The 13386-nt window shown below is 49.1% G+C and overlaps 1 protein-coding gene across 1 annotated transcript; it reads right to left on the bottom strand.

Annotated features, from left to right (window-relative positions):
• Window positions 1-1908: 1908 nt before the first annotated feature.
• On the bottom strand, window positions 1909-12565 carry LOC147689225 (uncharacterized). The gene is made up of 10 exons (XM_086940040.1): window positions 12418-12565; window positions 10813-12273; window positions 9948-10040; window positions 9483-9587; window positions 8699-8808; window positions 8337-8531; window positions 7398-7560; window positions 4070-4235; window positions 3449-3543; window positions 1909-1994 (listed from the first exon to the last, which is right to left on the bottom strand). Exons 1-10 carry the CDS (start codon window positions 12563-12565, stop codon window positions 1909-1911), a joined length of 2622 nt encoding a protein of 873 aa, XP_086796166.1.
• Window positions 12566-13386: the final 821 nt, after the last annotated feature.

The following is a 13386-nucleotide window of genomic DNA, read 5'->3' as shown; positions in this document are numbered from 1 at the left end:
CCAATGTACTCCCCTGTGGCAGGGGGCTTGGCTTTGGGAGGTTAGTGGGTTGCGGGGGTTTAAAGGTTGGGATTTTATTGGTATCTCCCAGCTAGGGGACGTATAGGCAAAGGGCCATATGTTGTCCTTCCAGGAGCTCCAAACTTGCTACTCCCTACACTCGTCCCAGTTTTATAAATATTTGCAGTTGAGACATGCCCTCCACAAACACATCACAGGCAACACGGGGCTCCCCGAATACAGCCCCACTGAGGCGCAGACGATGATGGGAGACTTAGGTAGGGGGGGTCTCCCGTATTTACCGCACCCTAAATAACAACACTCCCACGTCCCTAGACAAATTGAGGGACCAATGGGTGGACTGGGTGGGCCCCCTTGACGAAGTAGACTGGCGTGATGCCCTTATGGCCCCCAGAACAGTCCCCTTCTCCGCCAAACTCAAGCTGCTTCAGCTCTACTATTTACACACTGCGCATCTCACTCCCCTGTGCATGCATAAAGGGGGTTTGTGCCCAGACGCGTCGCGTGCAAGATGTAACCATGCCCCGGCTGACTTCCTCAACATGGTTTGGTTGTGCCCCCGCTTGGGGCAGTTCTGGGTATCCATTGAAGTGGAGCTAACAGATGTATTGGGTTAGGAGGTTCCTCACGACCCGCGTCATTCCTTGCTGGGGCTCACTGATGGGCTGGATGGGTCCAGGAATGACAAGCTGTTTTTAACACCGCTATGATGGTGGCAAAGAGGGACATTGCGGTGGCCTGGATAAGCCCCGACCCTCCTAACCTAGAGCGGTGGCGAAGAGGGGTAGACTGGTGTGCGACCCAAGAAAAGGCCCTTTTAAACGCCATGGGGTGTGTCCAGAAATACCGTAAAGTTTGGGGGAAGTGGTTGGGGACTGTGGAGGGTCTTGACTAACCTGATTCCGAATTTCATCTATGTTCTTTTATGGGGATCGTGATTGGGGGGTATAGTGCTTGTGTGAATGAATTTATACTGATTATTTCTGTGTATTGGCTGAATTGTTTACAAGTTTTTAAAATCAATAAAATTTGCTTATCAAAAAAAAATACACACACTCACACACACATGACACCTTTCTTTCACAGCTGCATCACAGGAGGATTCATGGTATGGGTCCCCCTGGCATCAAAGAGAAAATACAGTTTCCTTTTAAGGGCAATTTTATTTCAATAAATACAAACTCCAATATATTAAATAAGTTAAATACTATGTATAGGTCACTGGGACGCAAAAACTTCTGTCTGTGATTCTTGAAGCTCCTCTCGATTGGTGGCCGGCACCATCCAGTGAAGCCAATAGTTCTGGTTGTAACAATATGAGATCTCTGTCTCTGCAGTATTCTGTCACACGAGTCTGGTGAGATCTGACAGGACCAACATCCTCAGAGTACCAAAATAAATAGAATCTATCATCAATATCGGTATCAGCATTACATTAAAATTAAATTAAAAGGACAGAGGGTAAAATATAATATTCAAGCAAAGAACGCAAACAGAATGCCACAGTATATATACATTGGATCTGTGCTCGTGCATCCTGGGGGGCGTGGAATCAAGGATCTGTCGCTGTAAACATCATCAAGCACTGACTTTCAGGTCAATGCCTTGTTGGAGAGTGAAGGGTAGAAATCATCTGCCTATCAATCCACATGAAGTATGATGACAAAAAAGTATTGTGAGCTGTCTAGAAGAATGTCAGACTCAACTGAAGTCTGTAAGTCCGTTCTGGTAATGTCTTCCTTTCGGCCCGGGCTCGACGAGGATATACGGCCTCAGATTGTGATGCTTCCATTTCCGGTTAATAAAGTGCAAATGGCAGCTGGCTCAGGTCTTGTGCGGATGCTGCTGTGGTCAGTAGAACAAGACTGGTCGTAGCACGTGGGAGCCTCACACCTGCGCGTTCTTCACGCGCTCGAACGTCTGCATGATGTGGGTGGTGGGGACGCAGCCCTCCCTCACGATGCTCAGGATCCCTGGAAAGGAAGAAGCACAACAGCATGAGATTGAGAGAGCTTGGACAGGGCTGAGGTCTGTGAGCAGCAGAGGGAGGGGAGGAGACAAGCATAATGAGCACAGTGGGGATTGGCCCCTCAGGAACCAGTGGGTGAAGAAGTACAGGTGGGGCCGCCCTCTCACATGGCATATACTGACAGGAGAAAGCATGGGGTCTGCACCCTCAAGGAGACATTGAATGGCTGGGGCAGGGTGGGATATCATGGAAACAAACTGCTAAAACACAGACACAAAAACTTCCACGGCCAAAATATCTTCCACTCAAAACTGTCTCCCTACAAAAATGTCGACCAGCAGTAAACTCACTATCAAGCACTTGGCCAATAAACGCAGATAGGAGATGGAATAGTAAGTTAACTCTGTATTCCTATGATTAGGATGGGAGTCTCACTGGAATTAGGAACTTTTAACAGGTCGAATGCTCTTTAAAGAGACATTTGTGTATATTTGTGTACGTCAATATTTCATAAATCTGCGATTCTGACGTCTCTATTTTCAGATGGGTCCAGAGTAAGAACCTTCAGTATCGCGTAACTCCGGCAGGGTGGGATTGTCCCCGAGAAAGAACGATGAGTTGGGGGAATATAAAGATCCCACCTTGAGGGATATTGTCTTACTGAGGGAGGCTCTGGGTCCATGTGCTGACTAAGTCTGGGTGAATTTTTAATCACTATTCCTAAATTTGCGTGAGGAAATTTGCATCATTTCTTCATCAGTGCAGACGGCTTTGAGCATAAAATGTCTCCGTAAGAAACATTTTTGTCTAAGTCTTCTGCCAGTATCTAACGGGACTTTTTAATGTGCAGTATGTACTAACTACCATGAAATTTTCATGCAACCACATTTTACACCGTTCATGTAATTAAAAAAAAAATGTTTTATCCTCATACATCTGATCCATATATATAAATGGAGAAAGAAGAGATAGCCATACATAGCCTCACTTTCCAACCGTTTATGTAATTTTTGCAAAATGTTGTGAAACAAATTATGCAACATTTTACACGAATGGAGCAGACTAATGATAAAGAGAAAGGCTTGTTAATTTGAAAGTGGGGGTCAGGAGTCGGCACAGGTAGGAAACCTCAGGTGGCATCCCTGCAAACTTAGACCAAGCGCTTGGAGTTTTCCTCAGGGGCTCGATAAAGTGCATCTTTTAGTTACACATTCATTCTGGCCCCTTTCATGCTTCAGCTGTCCATTCATTGTGGGCTTTGTAGGCCTGTCTGCCTTGGACACCAGGAATGCACTGGACCAGGACTGGTGTTTCCCAAATCTCATGGCAGGTGTTTGGTGGGTGGGGAGGGGTGGTGGGGAGCAGAGCACTCTGTTCACATCCATGGATGCTCCTGAGTCTACTTTGGGAATAGCAGGGGGAGAGATGAAACAGAAACAAGCATTGGTTGAGACCCACCTTCGTCTATCCTCAGACAGTTCACCACCGTGGAGCCCACCATCTCGTAGGAGTCGCCATCACACAGCACCCCCTCCAGCTTGTGTCCAAGACGCCTGGAACACAGAGGAAATACAAATTCACTCATTTAAAGTAATCATCGACAAAGGCTCAGGTGCTGGGGATTGAGGGGAAGCCGCAGGCTGGCAAAACATCTACCTGACCTCAACCTCAACTGGTCAAACACACCTGTGTTTAATGCGCCACATATAGGCTTATGCCAAGCATCTCAAACGCCCTTACATATGGCTGTTATATCACAAACACTGTTACCCCTTCCTTCACCTTTCAGATAAACCAGTAAACCACCCACCATTCAGAAGACCCCAAGTAACCGCTCAACGCTAGCCCAATCCTTATAAAAACAGAACTCATTCAAAGTAGCACATCACCCATCAATACTCCTACGCTTTCCCTTTAACCTTTCAGAATCTTCAGCTCACGCCCTCAGCAACCCTTGCCCCTGCCCTCAGCTCCTAGCAGCCATCTAGTAACTCTTAAACCCCAGGCACCATCACATCCGCAGAAGGCCCACTCACACCCTTTTCCTGAATCCAACCCCTGTTCTGAGTGTGTACTCACGAGATGACCATGTCATGGTGGGTGCTATCACACTCCCCGCTGGGATTGGCGGAGGTGATGGCCAGAGGGCCGGTCATGTCGGTCAGGTGGGCAGAGATAGTGTGGTCCGGCACTCGGATCATGATGGAGTCTTTGGTGCCCACAATGTCATAAGCTGGTCCAACTCCTGCAGGAGGAGAAAATAACAAAATTAATCATCAATATGCCAGGTGTGAGGGAGTGAGCATTTGTGGTTGCCTGTATTTATTTACTCTGCATCCTTAACTGAGGTGCTGTATAGCAATTCCACCAGATACAGCCCTAACAACTAAAGCAGCATTTTCACCATAATGTCAGTGCCTTGGAGGGGTGGAGCCTCATGCCTAGAAGTGCCTAAGAGGTGCTTCTGGCTCCGCCCTGCCCCAAGCCCTCTCCTCCAATAGAAAGCTTGCTTGAGGCTGTTGCTGATGTCCGGTGGTGTTTTCACACTCCTTAATGGCCGGGGGAAGTTCAAAGCCTCCGAAGCGAGCTGGACATGCACGGTTTAAGTGGTTTCCAGCTTGTTTCTCTGTCACTGTGTGATATCGGCTCCTCACCGGATGACCGTGTGAAGGGAGCCGATGTTGTGTGTCACACGGTGGCACCATTGGAGCTGGAAGGCCTGCAGATGGCAGTGCTTAATTTGAGCTGATGATTGAATGGTTTCCCTTCGGAACACCGACACTTAATTGAGGTCCTTGGAAACATGATTTCACTGGTTGTGCAGTGGACAGACATTTGTACATTTAGTATGAAAGAACTTGTGCTACTGTGAAAGTATTACAAACTGTGAGAAACATGCACACATTGGTTTGTTCTGTCTTGACAGTCCAGCTGTCGGCAAGACACATTGTTATAAATTCTTTACAATAGTCTCCAACCAGAAAGTATTTATCCCTCATGTCATCCTAATTTTATTGCTGTTTAGTGTATCAGCCTGCCTGCATTAAGGACTATTTTACAACAGCAAAGTGCATTGACTCGTCACACAATAAATTATGTATCTCATGCATGCACAGAATACAAAAAACAACGCTTCTTTGTTTTGATTTGTCATTGCTGCAGAGTTTATTTAATGTTTTAGTCAGGACCTGTGCAAGAGTCACATATATTTATATGTTTACACAAACACACATACATACCCTCTCAGACACACAATATATAATGGTGCACAGTCCAACTGTTTAAAGCAGGCATGCTCTGGTAAAGTCAATAGCGCTAGCTTTAAAGTGGTAATAAATGGAGAAAAGTATAATCAAAAATGCAGCTTGCTTGCATTAGTTCATTAATGTCAGACCTATTGATGGTGCCAATGCTTGTTATTTCAATGTCATTATTACGACAGAAAATTGATTATTATTAAGCCACAAGACACCTCTTCCAGACCCTGCCACACCCCAAGCGTGGGCACTCTCTGTTGTTTCTCCCATTGGTGGTTTGGGCCAGGGAGGGCCAGGCCGTAGCTTGGCTTCCATCGCGCCTCCTGCTGTCCTATTCACTGATGTAAGGCCGCCGGGCCACGGGACTAACACAGGCCCCCGGAGCCTCTGCGGCGCAGGTGGCCCCAAAGACATCAGAGACCCCAAAAGCTTTAGGTGGGCCCATTTAGCCAATAGCCAATGAATATCTGTGAGATATGGGAGACTAAGGGGCACCTCCTTACACTCTGTAGGGGGCACCATCATTATGCGTTACGCCTCTGCGCCTGGCTGGCCTGGCACTGACATGGCCACATTTAGATTTAGAGTTGGATCTCCAGTCCAAACAGACAAGAGCCCCTGTGTTGTCTCATGGAGGAGAAGGAATCTGTCCCATCATGTTTTCAACTGAGTTCTGATTCAGTTTGATTTTCATTTCAAATGATGGACTACAAATACCAGAATGCAAAGTAAAACAGCCTCTAAGAAGCTACACACACAAAACAGGAAACGACTCAGCATCGATATATTGCTGCGTAAATGTGGAATGATGGTTACTTGAAACAAAGGACACTATGCAATATATGTATTTGTGTTTATACAGAGCTGCACAGATCCAGCTGATGAACTGAAGAGCCTGAGACCTTACAAGAAAACCAGAAGATAAAGCAAATACTTATATAAGAACCGTGTAAGGAGTGTGGTCTAAACAACCAACAGCTGCATGAGTCAGGGGCCTGTACACAGAATGGGGGTCACTGGACCCTGATATGTACATGCAATAGGTACATGAGATAGGGGGTCTGTGGGGTTTAGGGGTGAATGTGCATGTAATACCTGCATGAGATTGGAGTATGTACACATTAAAGGGGTGACTGGACCCTGATATGTATATGCAATAGCTACATGCGATAGGGGTCTGTACACAGAATGGGGGTCACTGGACCCTGATATGTACATGCAATGGGTACATGAGATGGGGGGGTCTGTGGGGTTATGGGGTGAATGTCATGTAATACCGGCATGAGATCAGAATCTGTAGACATTAATGGGGTGACTGTACCCTGATCTGTATATGCAATAGCTACATGTGACAGGGGTCTGTACACAGAATGGGGGTCACTGGACCCTGATATGCACTTGCAATAACTACATGAGATGTTGGACTGTACACAGAATGGGGGTCACTTGACCCTAATATGGACATGCAACAGTTACATGAGCTGGGAGTCTGTAGACATCAGGAGGGTGAATGTACATGCAATACCTGCATGACAGGGGTCTGTACACATTAAAGGGGTGACTGGACCCTGATATGTACATGCAATGCTTACATGAAAAGGGGGTTCTGTACGCATTAGGGGTGAATGTGCAAGTAATACCTGCATGGCAGGGGGTCTGCACACATTAAAGGGGTGACTGGACCCTGATATGTACATGCAATGCTAACATGAGAAGGGGGTGGTATGTACGCATTGGGGGTGAATGTGCATGTAATACCTGCATGAGATGGGGTCTATCCACATTAAAGGGGTGACTGGACTTTGATATGTGCGTGCAATGGGTACATGAGAAGGGGTCTGTAGACATTGGGGCATGAATGGAGTGTAATACATTCAAACAATACCTACAAGAGATGGGAGTCTATAGACATTGGGGGGTGAATGGAGTGACAGGTGGGTGTAATACCTGCCTGAGATGTGGGTCGGTACACATTGGGGGGCGGGGGTGAATGAAGCATGATCTAGACAAGCAGCTCTTATATGAAGTGGGCCCACCCCTGAATGTCCCCAGGCACAACTTCTGGCATGTGTAGCCCTCACCCCTCTACCCTCCCCAGCCCACCCCTCTTTGGAGAAGGAAACAGACCATGCAGAAGAGGTCACACTCACCCATCCTCTTCAGCCACTCCCCCTTCTGGACAATGCAGCTGACACCCCCAGGGTAGACGCTCCCCATGAAGTCCCACAGCAGGGGGCTGAAGGGGGGTCTCACGGCCCGCAGCTGGTCCAGGTGGGAGATGCAGATACAGATGGGCTTCTCCAGGGGTCGGTCCTGCAGAGGATGGAAGAGAGGGGAGAAATGATTGGTTTAGAGAGAGAAGAGGGAGGTCATGACCTTCAGACATTCTGTGCAGGGTCACGTGATACCTCCAAATGAGCTTAGACCCAGTCACACCACCTCTGAAAATAAACTAAATGTCTCTAGTGCTAGCCAAGAGATTGTATAAGTTAAAAGCCTGTAGGACCTTTTAATGACCTACAGCGGACAGACACTGGCCACAGAAGTCAGTGCAATGGCACCTGCAGAGAAGGTTAGTGAGTCTGAGAACGCAGACTCACTGTGTGCTCTGGGGCATTAGCATCTTTCTTGTGCATGTGATAGATTCCAAATGGTCACTTCTGGCCCCGAAGCAGGATTTTCTCCTGAGGCCATGTGCGGGCTGAGCCCTCGGCTCCCTCTTCACCCCCATCCAGCACTCTCTGCACAGGATGATCTGATAACAAGTACCCTGGCTGCTCCCAATAATTAACTAAGTTTTGACACTGGAACTTTCTATGCAGATATTACCATGGTAACCCCGCACCTGCAGAATGGTTTTACCCTGACGTCTCCATGGCAATATCTCTATATATACATACTCCAGGCTGGTATCGCCATGGTAATCCCACCCCTGCAGAATGGTTTCACCCTGATGTTTCCATGACAATGTCTCCGCCCACAGGGTGATTTCTAACTGTTCTGGTAAAAGGTGCCCCTTATTCTTCAATGACAGAGCATCTGTCTCGGACTCGGTAAATTCCGCCTTGAGTCCGCCCCTCGGTGCTCACCTTGATGGTGTAAATCTTCTGGATGGCCTCGGGGTGTTTGCAGGAGGCCGCCAGGGCGTAGACCGTGTCTGTGGGGACCCCGCACACCCCACCCCCGTCCAGCAGGGCGGCGATGGTCCTTAGACTGCCGGTGCGATAGGAATCGGGGCACACGCAGGAGTCGGACGCCTCAACTTTCTCCTCTGACTTTGTTTCCTAAAAAAGACAGAGAGCAGACAAGGAGTGAGACAGCGCCACCTACAGCTGCCTTTGAGCAGCACATGCACATCACAGAGTTAGAGGACAGAGATGGACTTATATTTGAAAGACATATCGGAAAGAATAGTGATCGTAACATATTTCATGTGTACTTATCACTGTACCTTGAAGAAAGAGGGTCCCATGGGAATTAGGTCCTTGCTGAAAATGCAGTTTCCAAGAGATGCCGCCGCTCCGTAGATACAGACGACACTGAAAACGGACAATATAGTGACTGAAAGTAACACAAAGAGGGGAAAATTAGACATTAATGTTCATAAAATCAACAAAAGAGACAAGTGTGCTGATCAAGTTAATGTTAAACCAAGACGGGTTCCCTTCAGGAGGGATTTCAAGAAGGGAAATGCCACCCAAGGCAATAAAATAAAAACATAAGACAGATTACTTTTTACTCATTTTCTGTCTGTACGAAATTAAGTGTGGTGAAACATTTAAACTGGTACAGGTACTCCTATCTTGGTTTATACTTAATTATCCTGGTTCCTAGTGTTATCGGGCTCACCCCAACTCTTCGTATTATAAGAAGGTGATGTTAAGGCAGCAGTGGAGAGACAGGTACAGAAACTAAGACACGTGGAGGTCTGGTAGAGAACTAGACACATGTCAGGTTTGTGACTGACTCCATTCCAGCCCCCCTTGCCTTGATGAGAGCAACTCTAGCAGAGTCTGACACGTAACTGACTCTGTTCACCCCCCACAGCCCTTCAGAAGCACAGGCTTGTCAGGCACACTCCAGTCCTTTCTACAGACCACTCCCCTTTAGTCCCCACCACATGGCAGGTGGAATCGGGATGGCACTTGATCGATATTGCCTGTTTATTACCCCTTTAGAGATCACTGACATGCATTAACACACAAGAGGAAACCATAGTCAAGGCGCCCACTTACTCTCGAGCGCGAGGGGCAGGCATTCCAAGGTGAAGAGCAGGAAACAGACCATCACCGCCTCCATCAGCAGCGCGAGCAGCACCAGCACCACGTTGGCATAGGCGACTGTGGAACAAGCAGACCAAGATGGCGTCAGAGGCCGGAAATTACATATTTCAGAGGTCAGCGGGGTTCGCAGTTGTTTAAGTCTTTAGATGAGGACCCTACGGTGCCCCGGAACTGTCCATATGGACCATCGAGGGACAGACTCCGGCCCATACCCACTGCAGCCGGAACGTTTTAAAAATTACTATGTTTCCCAAGGTGTTGTACCTGTTCCGGGCTATACCTCTTCTCTTAGAAGAGAGAGTGATTAAACATCTTGAATCAATCTTTATAAGGTTCATATGGCAGACGCTCTAGGCCACCTGGGCCGCAAGGATTCAACAGAGGGATGACTGGACCTCGGTATCTGGAGAGACTTACCCAAGGATATCAGGAAGACATTGATGACCAGGAAGGTGACGGCACCAACAGTGAATGCACCATAACTGTCGACGTGGATATTCAGCAGGGGACCTGGAGAGGGAAGAGGGGGGGCAGAGGGTTAGTCATGGATGAAACAGAACACAGGAAGGAGCTCTTCCTTCAAAGGCAGGAGAGGGCCAGGAGCAGAGACAAGCGATGGAGAGGACCATATACTGTCAACACCTCTATCATCTAACAGCCAATCATGGGGCTGGATGTTGACTTTTGATGATGTGCAAAACTGTATCTTCCTCCCCACCCTGAACAGGTGCGCCCCGATTTGTTGATACACACTTCCCTGAGCTCCTTATCCCAGTATAAGGTGTTTTCTCGCATGAGTCAGAAGACAAGCGAAAATTAAATTCTGGTAAATATGCCCCCGGGTACAAGAAATGACCAGTTATTTGAACAATGATATTCATGCCTTTTAGTTCTTCCCACACCTGGATTATCAACAATAGCTTATCAATAGTTTATCCAGACCCATTAATGGTTCCATAAGTCATTAGTCCCCTCCTAGTGGCCACCTCCTCTTCAACCCTTTGCTCCCCACCTGGCAGCCATCACATATGACCCTTCCCAGGTACTTCATCAGGTCGCACGGGCCCCCCAGACAGACAAAGAACTGCATGTGATGTCATCAAGAAACTACCTGCATGCATGGCTTCTCCAAATTAAACCAATAACCAGAAATATACATCCCCCACTGCCCCTACTGGTGTGCCTGAGGATCTAAACCACTCAGAAGCTTCATGACACTGGATCCCTAGGACTTTTGTGAATACATTTTACACATTGTAAAGATTAAGAGATCATAAATTACCTGCGAGTCGTAGCCACGCCCATGTGGCCCATACAGCAGCGTAAAAGAATGGTAGGACCGACCCAAATCTTCGCCCTCTCTGGACCACGATCCTGCAGACGTACAACTGGAAGAGAGCGCCAGGGATCAGCACCCAAGGGATGGAGAGGTGGGCTCTGGTGGGGTCACTGAGGGACCCCTGGATGGCAGAGAGTGATGCCAGGCCATTGCAGAAGAAGAAGAGGGCATCAGGGAGCTGGCATCTGGTGGTGCTGACCTCCTGTCCCTCCTTAGACCTACTGGTGACGCGCTTCAGGCTCAGCAGCAAGTCCTGGAGCGTAGCCGATGACATCACTTGGGGTCCAGTAGAGATCAGCGACTTATCAGCGATGGAGTTAATGAGGCTGGCAAAAGTGGCGTAGAGGGAGGTGGCGGTGTAGATGCTGCAGACCACTCCGAAGAAGATATGGGATCCCAGGAGTGGAATCTGGTGGATGGTGGAGACCGTGAGGAGGAGGAAGCATGAATTCTGCAGCACCTCCAGGAGGTCTCTGTTGAGGGACATCAGGCAGAGGATGCAAGCGGCGACCAGAAAGAACCAGCCCCCCACCATGCCCGCTCGGCTCTTGTCCACATTGTCCCCCGAGAGGAGCACCGTGAGGATGAACTCTTCCCAGGACATCAGCAGCCAGAAGAGGCTGTGGAGCCCAAGCTTGGTGGTGTGGAAGACGTCTTCTCTCAAGTAACTGTAGTAGCTGGCGCAGAGCTGGGACAGCGCATTGATGCTGACCCAGATGGCGCCAATGTAGAAGGTCTTCATGTACCCAAAGCAATAAAAGGCAAAGATGAGCGAGGCCACCGCGTCGGCGATGTGTCCCAAGGCCATGGGCTCCGCGTACTTGGAGTTCTTCTTGGTCTCCTCCCCGATGCCACTGGAAGAGGTGCTGTTGGCCGAGCCCAGAAGCAAGACGCTGAACAAGGGGTTCCCGAAGCCCGGAAGGACGTACCTTTGGGTCAGGCCCTTCAGGAGCAGGGCAGTGGCGCCATACAAACCAATCAACACGATGAGCAGCTCCAGGATCCCCGAGACCACCAGCGCCCACTGTCCGAAGAGCCCCACCGCCTCGAAGACCAGCGTGAGGGTGATGGCGCCAAACACGAAGGGCATGACGTAGTTAACGGTGGCCGAGCAGAAGGAGAGGATGAAGGCGACGGCGGTGTACGCCACCAGCCCTGCTACTGCGCTCCCAGCGACCGGAAGCGGGGAGGCGGCCATGATGGTCTGGCTGCTAGAAATGTTCAGGGTTTGTGTGGTGTTGTGGATGGTGGGGTACGCGCCCAGGACGACACGTGTAGCCCCGTAGCTGCTCCAGAGGGCGGCGAATGCCACAAAGGCGGTGCTCCCAAGGTGATCATACTTCCGGAAGCACAGGAAGCCTGCAATGAGCTGTGTCAGTCCTCCAATCAGGATGAGATGGACCCCTGCAAGAGATAACACAGGCATTGAGCAACACGTGTGTTTGTGTGTGAGTGTGCAAGTGTGTACCCCCTCCCTCCAAGTGTCCTATGCATGTTATCCCAGCGCCACCTGTAACTCTTTGTGTGATCTTTGGCTTCCACACTCACCTGCCAGGATGTTCTCCACCCCTTCAGCGTTCACTTTGGTGTGGAAGGAAAAGAAGTTCTGTAGGGCCACCAGGAAGGAGCTGATGACGTTGGCGAGGAAGCCCATGACGGATGGTTCACTGTAGTACACAGAGGCGAAGCCTTCCATGGTGAGTGGCAGACCTGGGGAGGGGTGAGAGGGCAAAAGATAAGAAATTAGCCACAGGTGAGAGGGAACAAGAGGTGAGATTGCGACAGGAGGTGAGAGGGGTAGGGGGTAAGAGTGAGATGCAAGACGGGTAGCTGGGTGGGTAAGACCCAGATTAAATTGGTACACAAGGTTAGATGGGGAAGAGGGGGTGAGACAGAAGGCAGAGGCCTAATATCAGACAGAGGGGAGATGGGAACAGGGTATGAGAGTAGGACAGTGGGTGAGATAGAAGACATATGTGAGAGTGGGACAGTGGGTGAGATGTGAACAGGGTATGAGAGTAGGACAGCGGGTGAGATGGAAGAGACATGAGTGGGACAGTGTGTGAGATCGAAGACACTTGTGAGAGTGGGACAGTGGGCAAAATTCGATCCAGAATTGAGATAGGAGCCGGGGAGGGACAGGAAGTAAAATGAGAACAGCCAGTGAAAGGGGTGCAGGGGATGAGATGGGGTGGGCAGTGAAACTAAGACTAGGACAGGAGGTAAAATGGAGTTTAGAGGTGAGAACAGGAGCTGAAATTTGGTGAAAGTTCACGAGGTGAGACGAGTTAAGAAGTTAATGTGAACCAGAGGTGAGAGCCACAGAGAGACGGGCAGGTGGAGATGGGACAGGTGTACAGTGAGAGCGGGGCAGGCCGGACAGATCAGAGTAAAGCACTGTGAAGGGACAGGCTGTGCAGTGTGCAGAGACAAGGACAGGCCGCTCACACTGAAAGGTACAGGCGTGGACAGGTTGTTCACACTCAAAGGTACAGGCGTGGACAGGTTGTTCACAAG

This window comes from Lissotriton vulgaris, chromosome 10 (assembly GCF_964263255.1).
Source record: "Lissotriton vulgaris chromosome 10, aLisVul1.2, whole genome shotgun sequence".
Classification (NCBI taxonomy): Eukaryota; Metazoa; Chordata; class Amphibia; order Caudata; family Salamandridae; genus Lissotriton; species Lissotriton vulgaris.
This window is presented reverse-complemented; position numbering and strand designations above follow the sequence as displayed.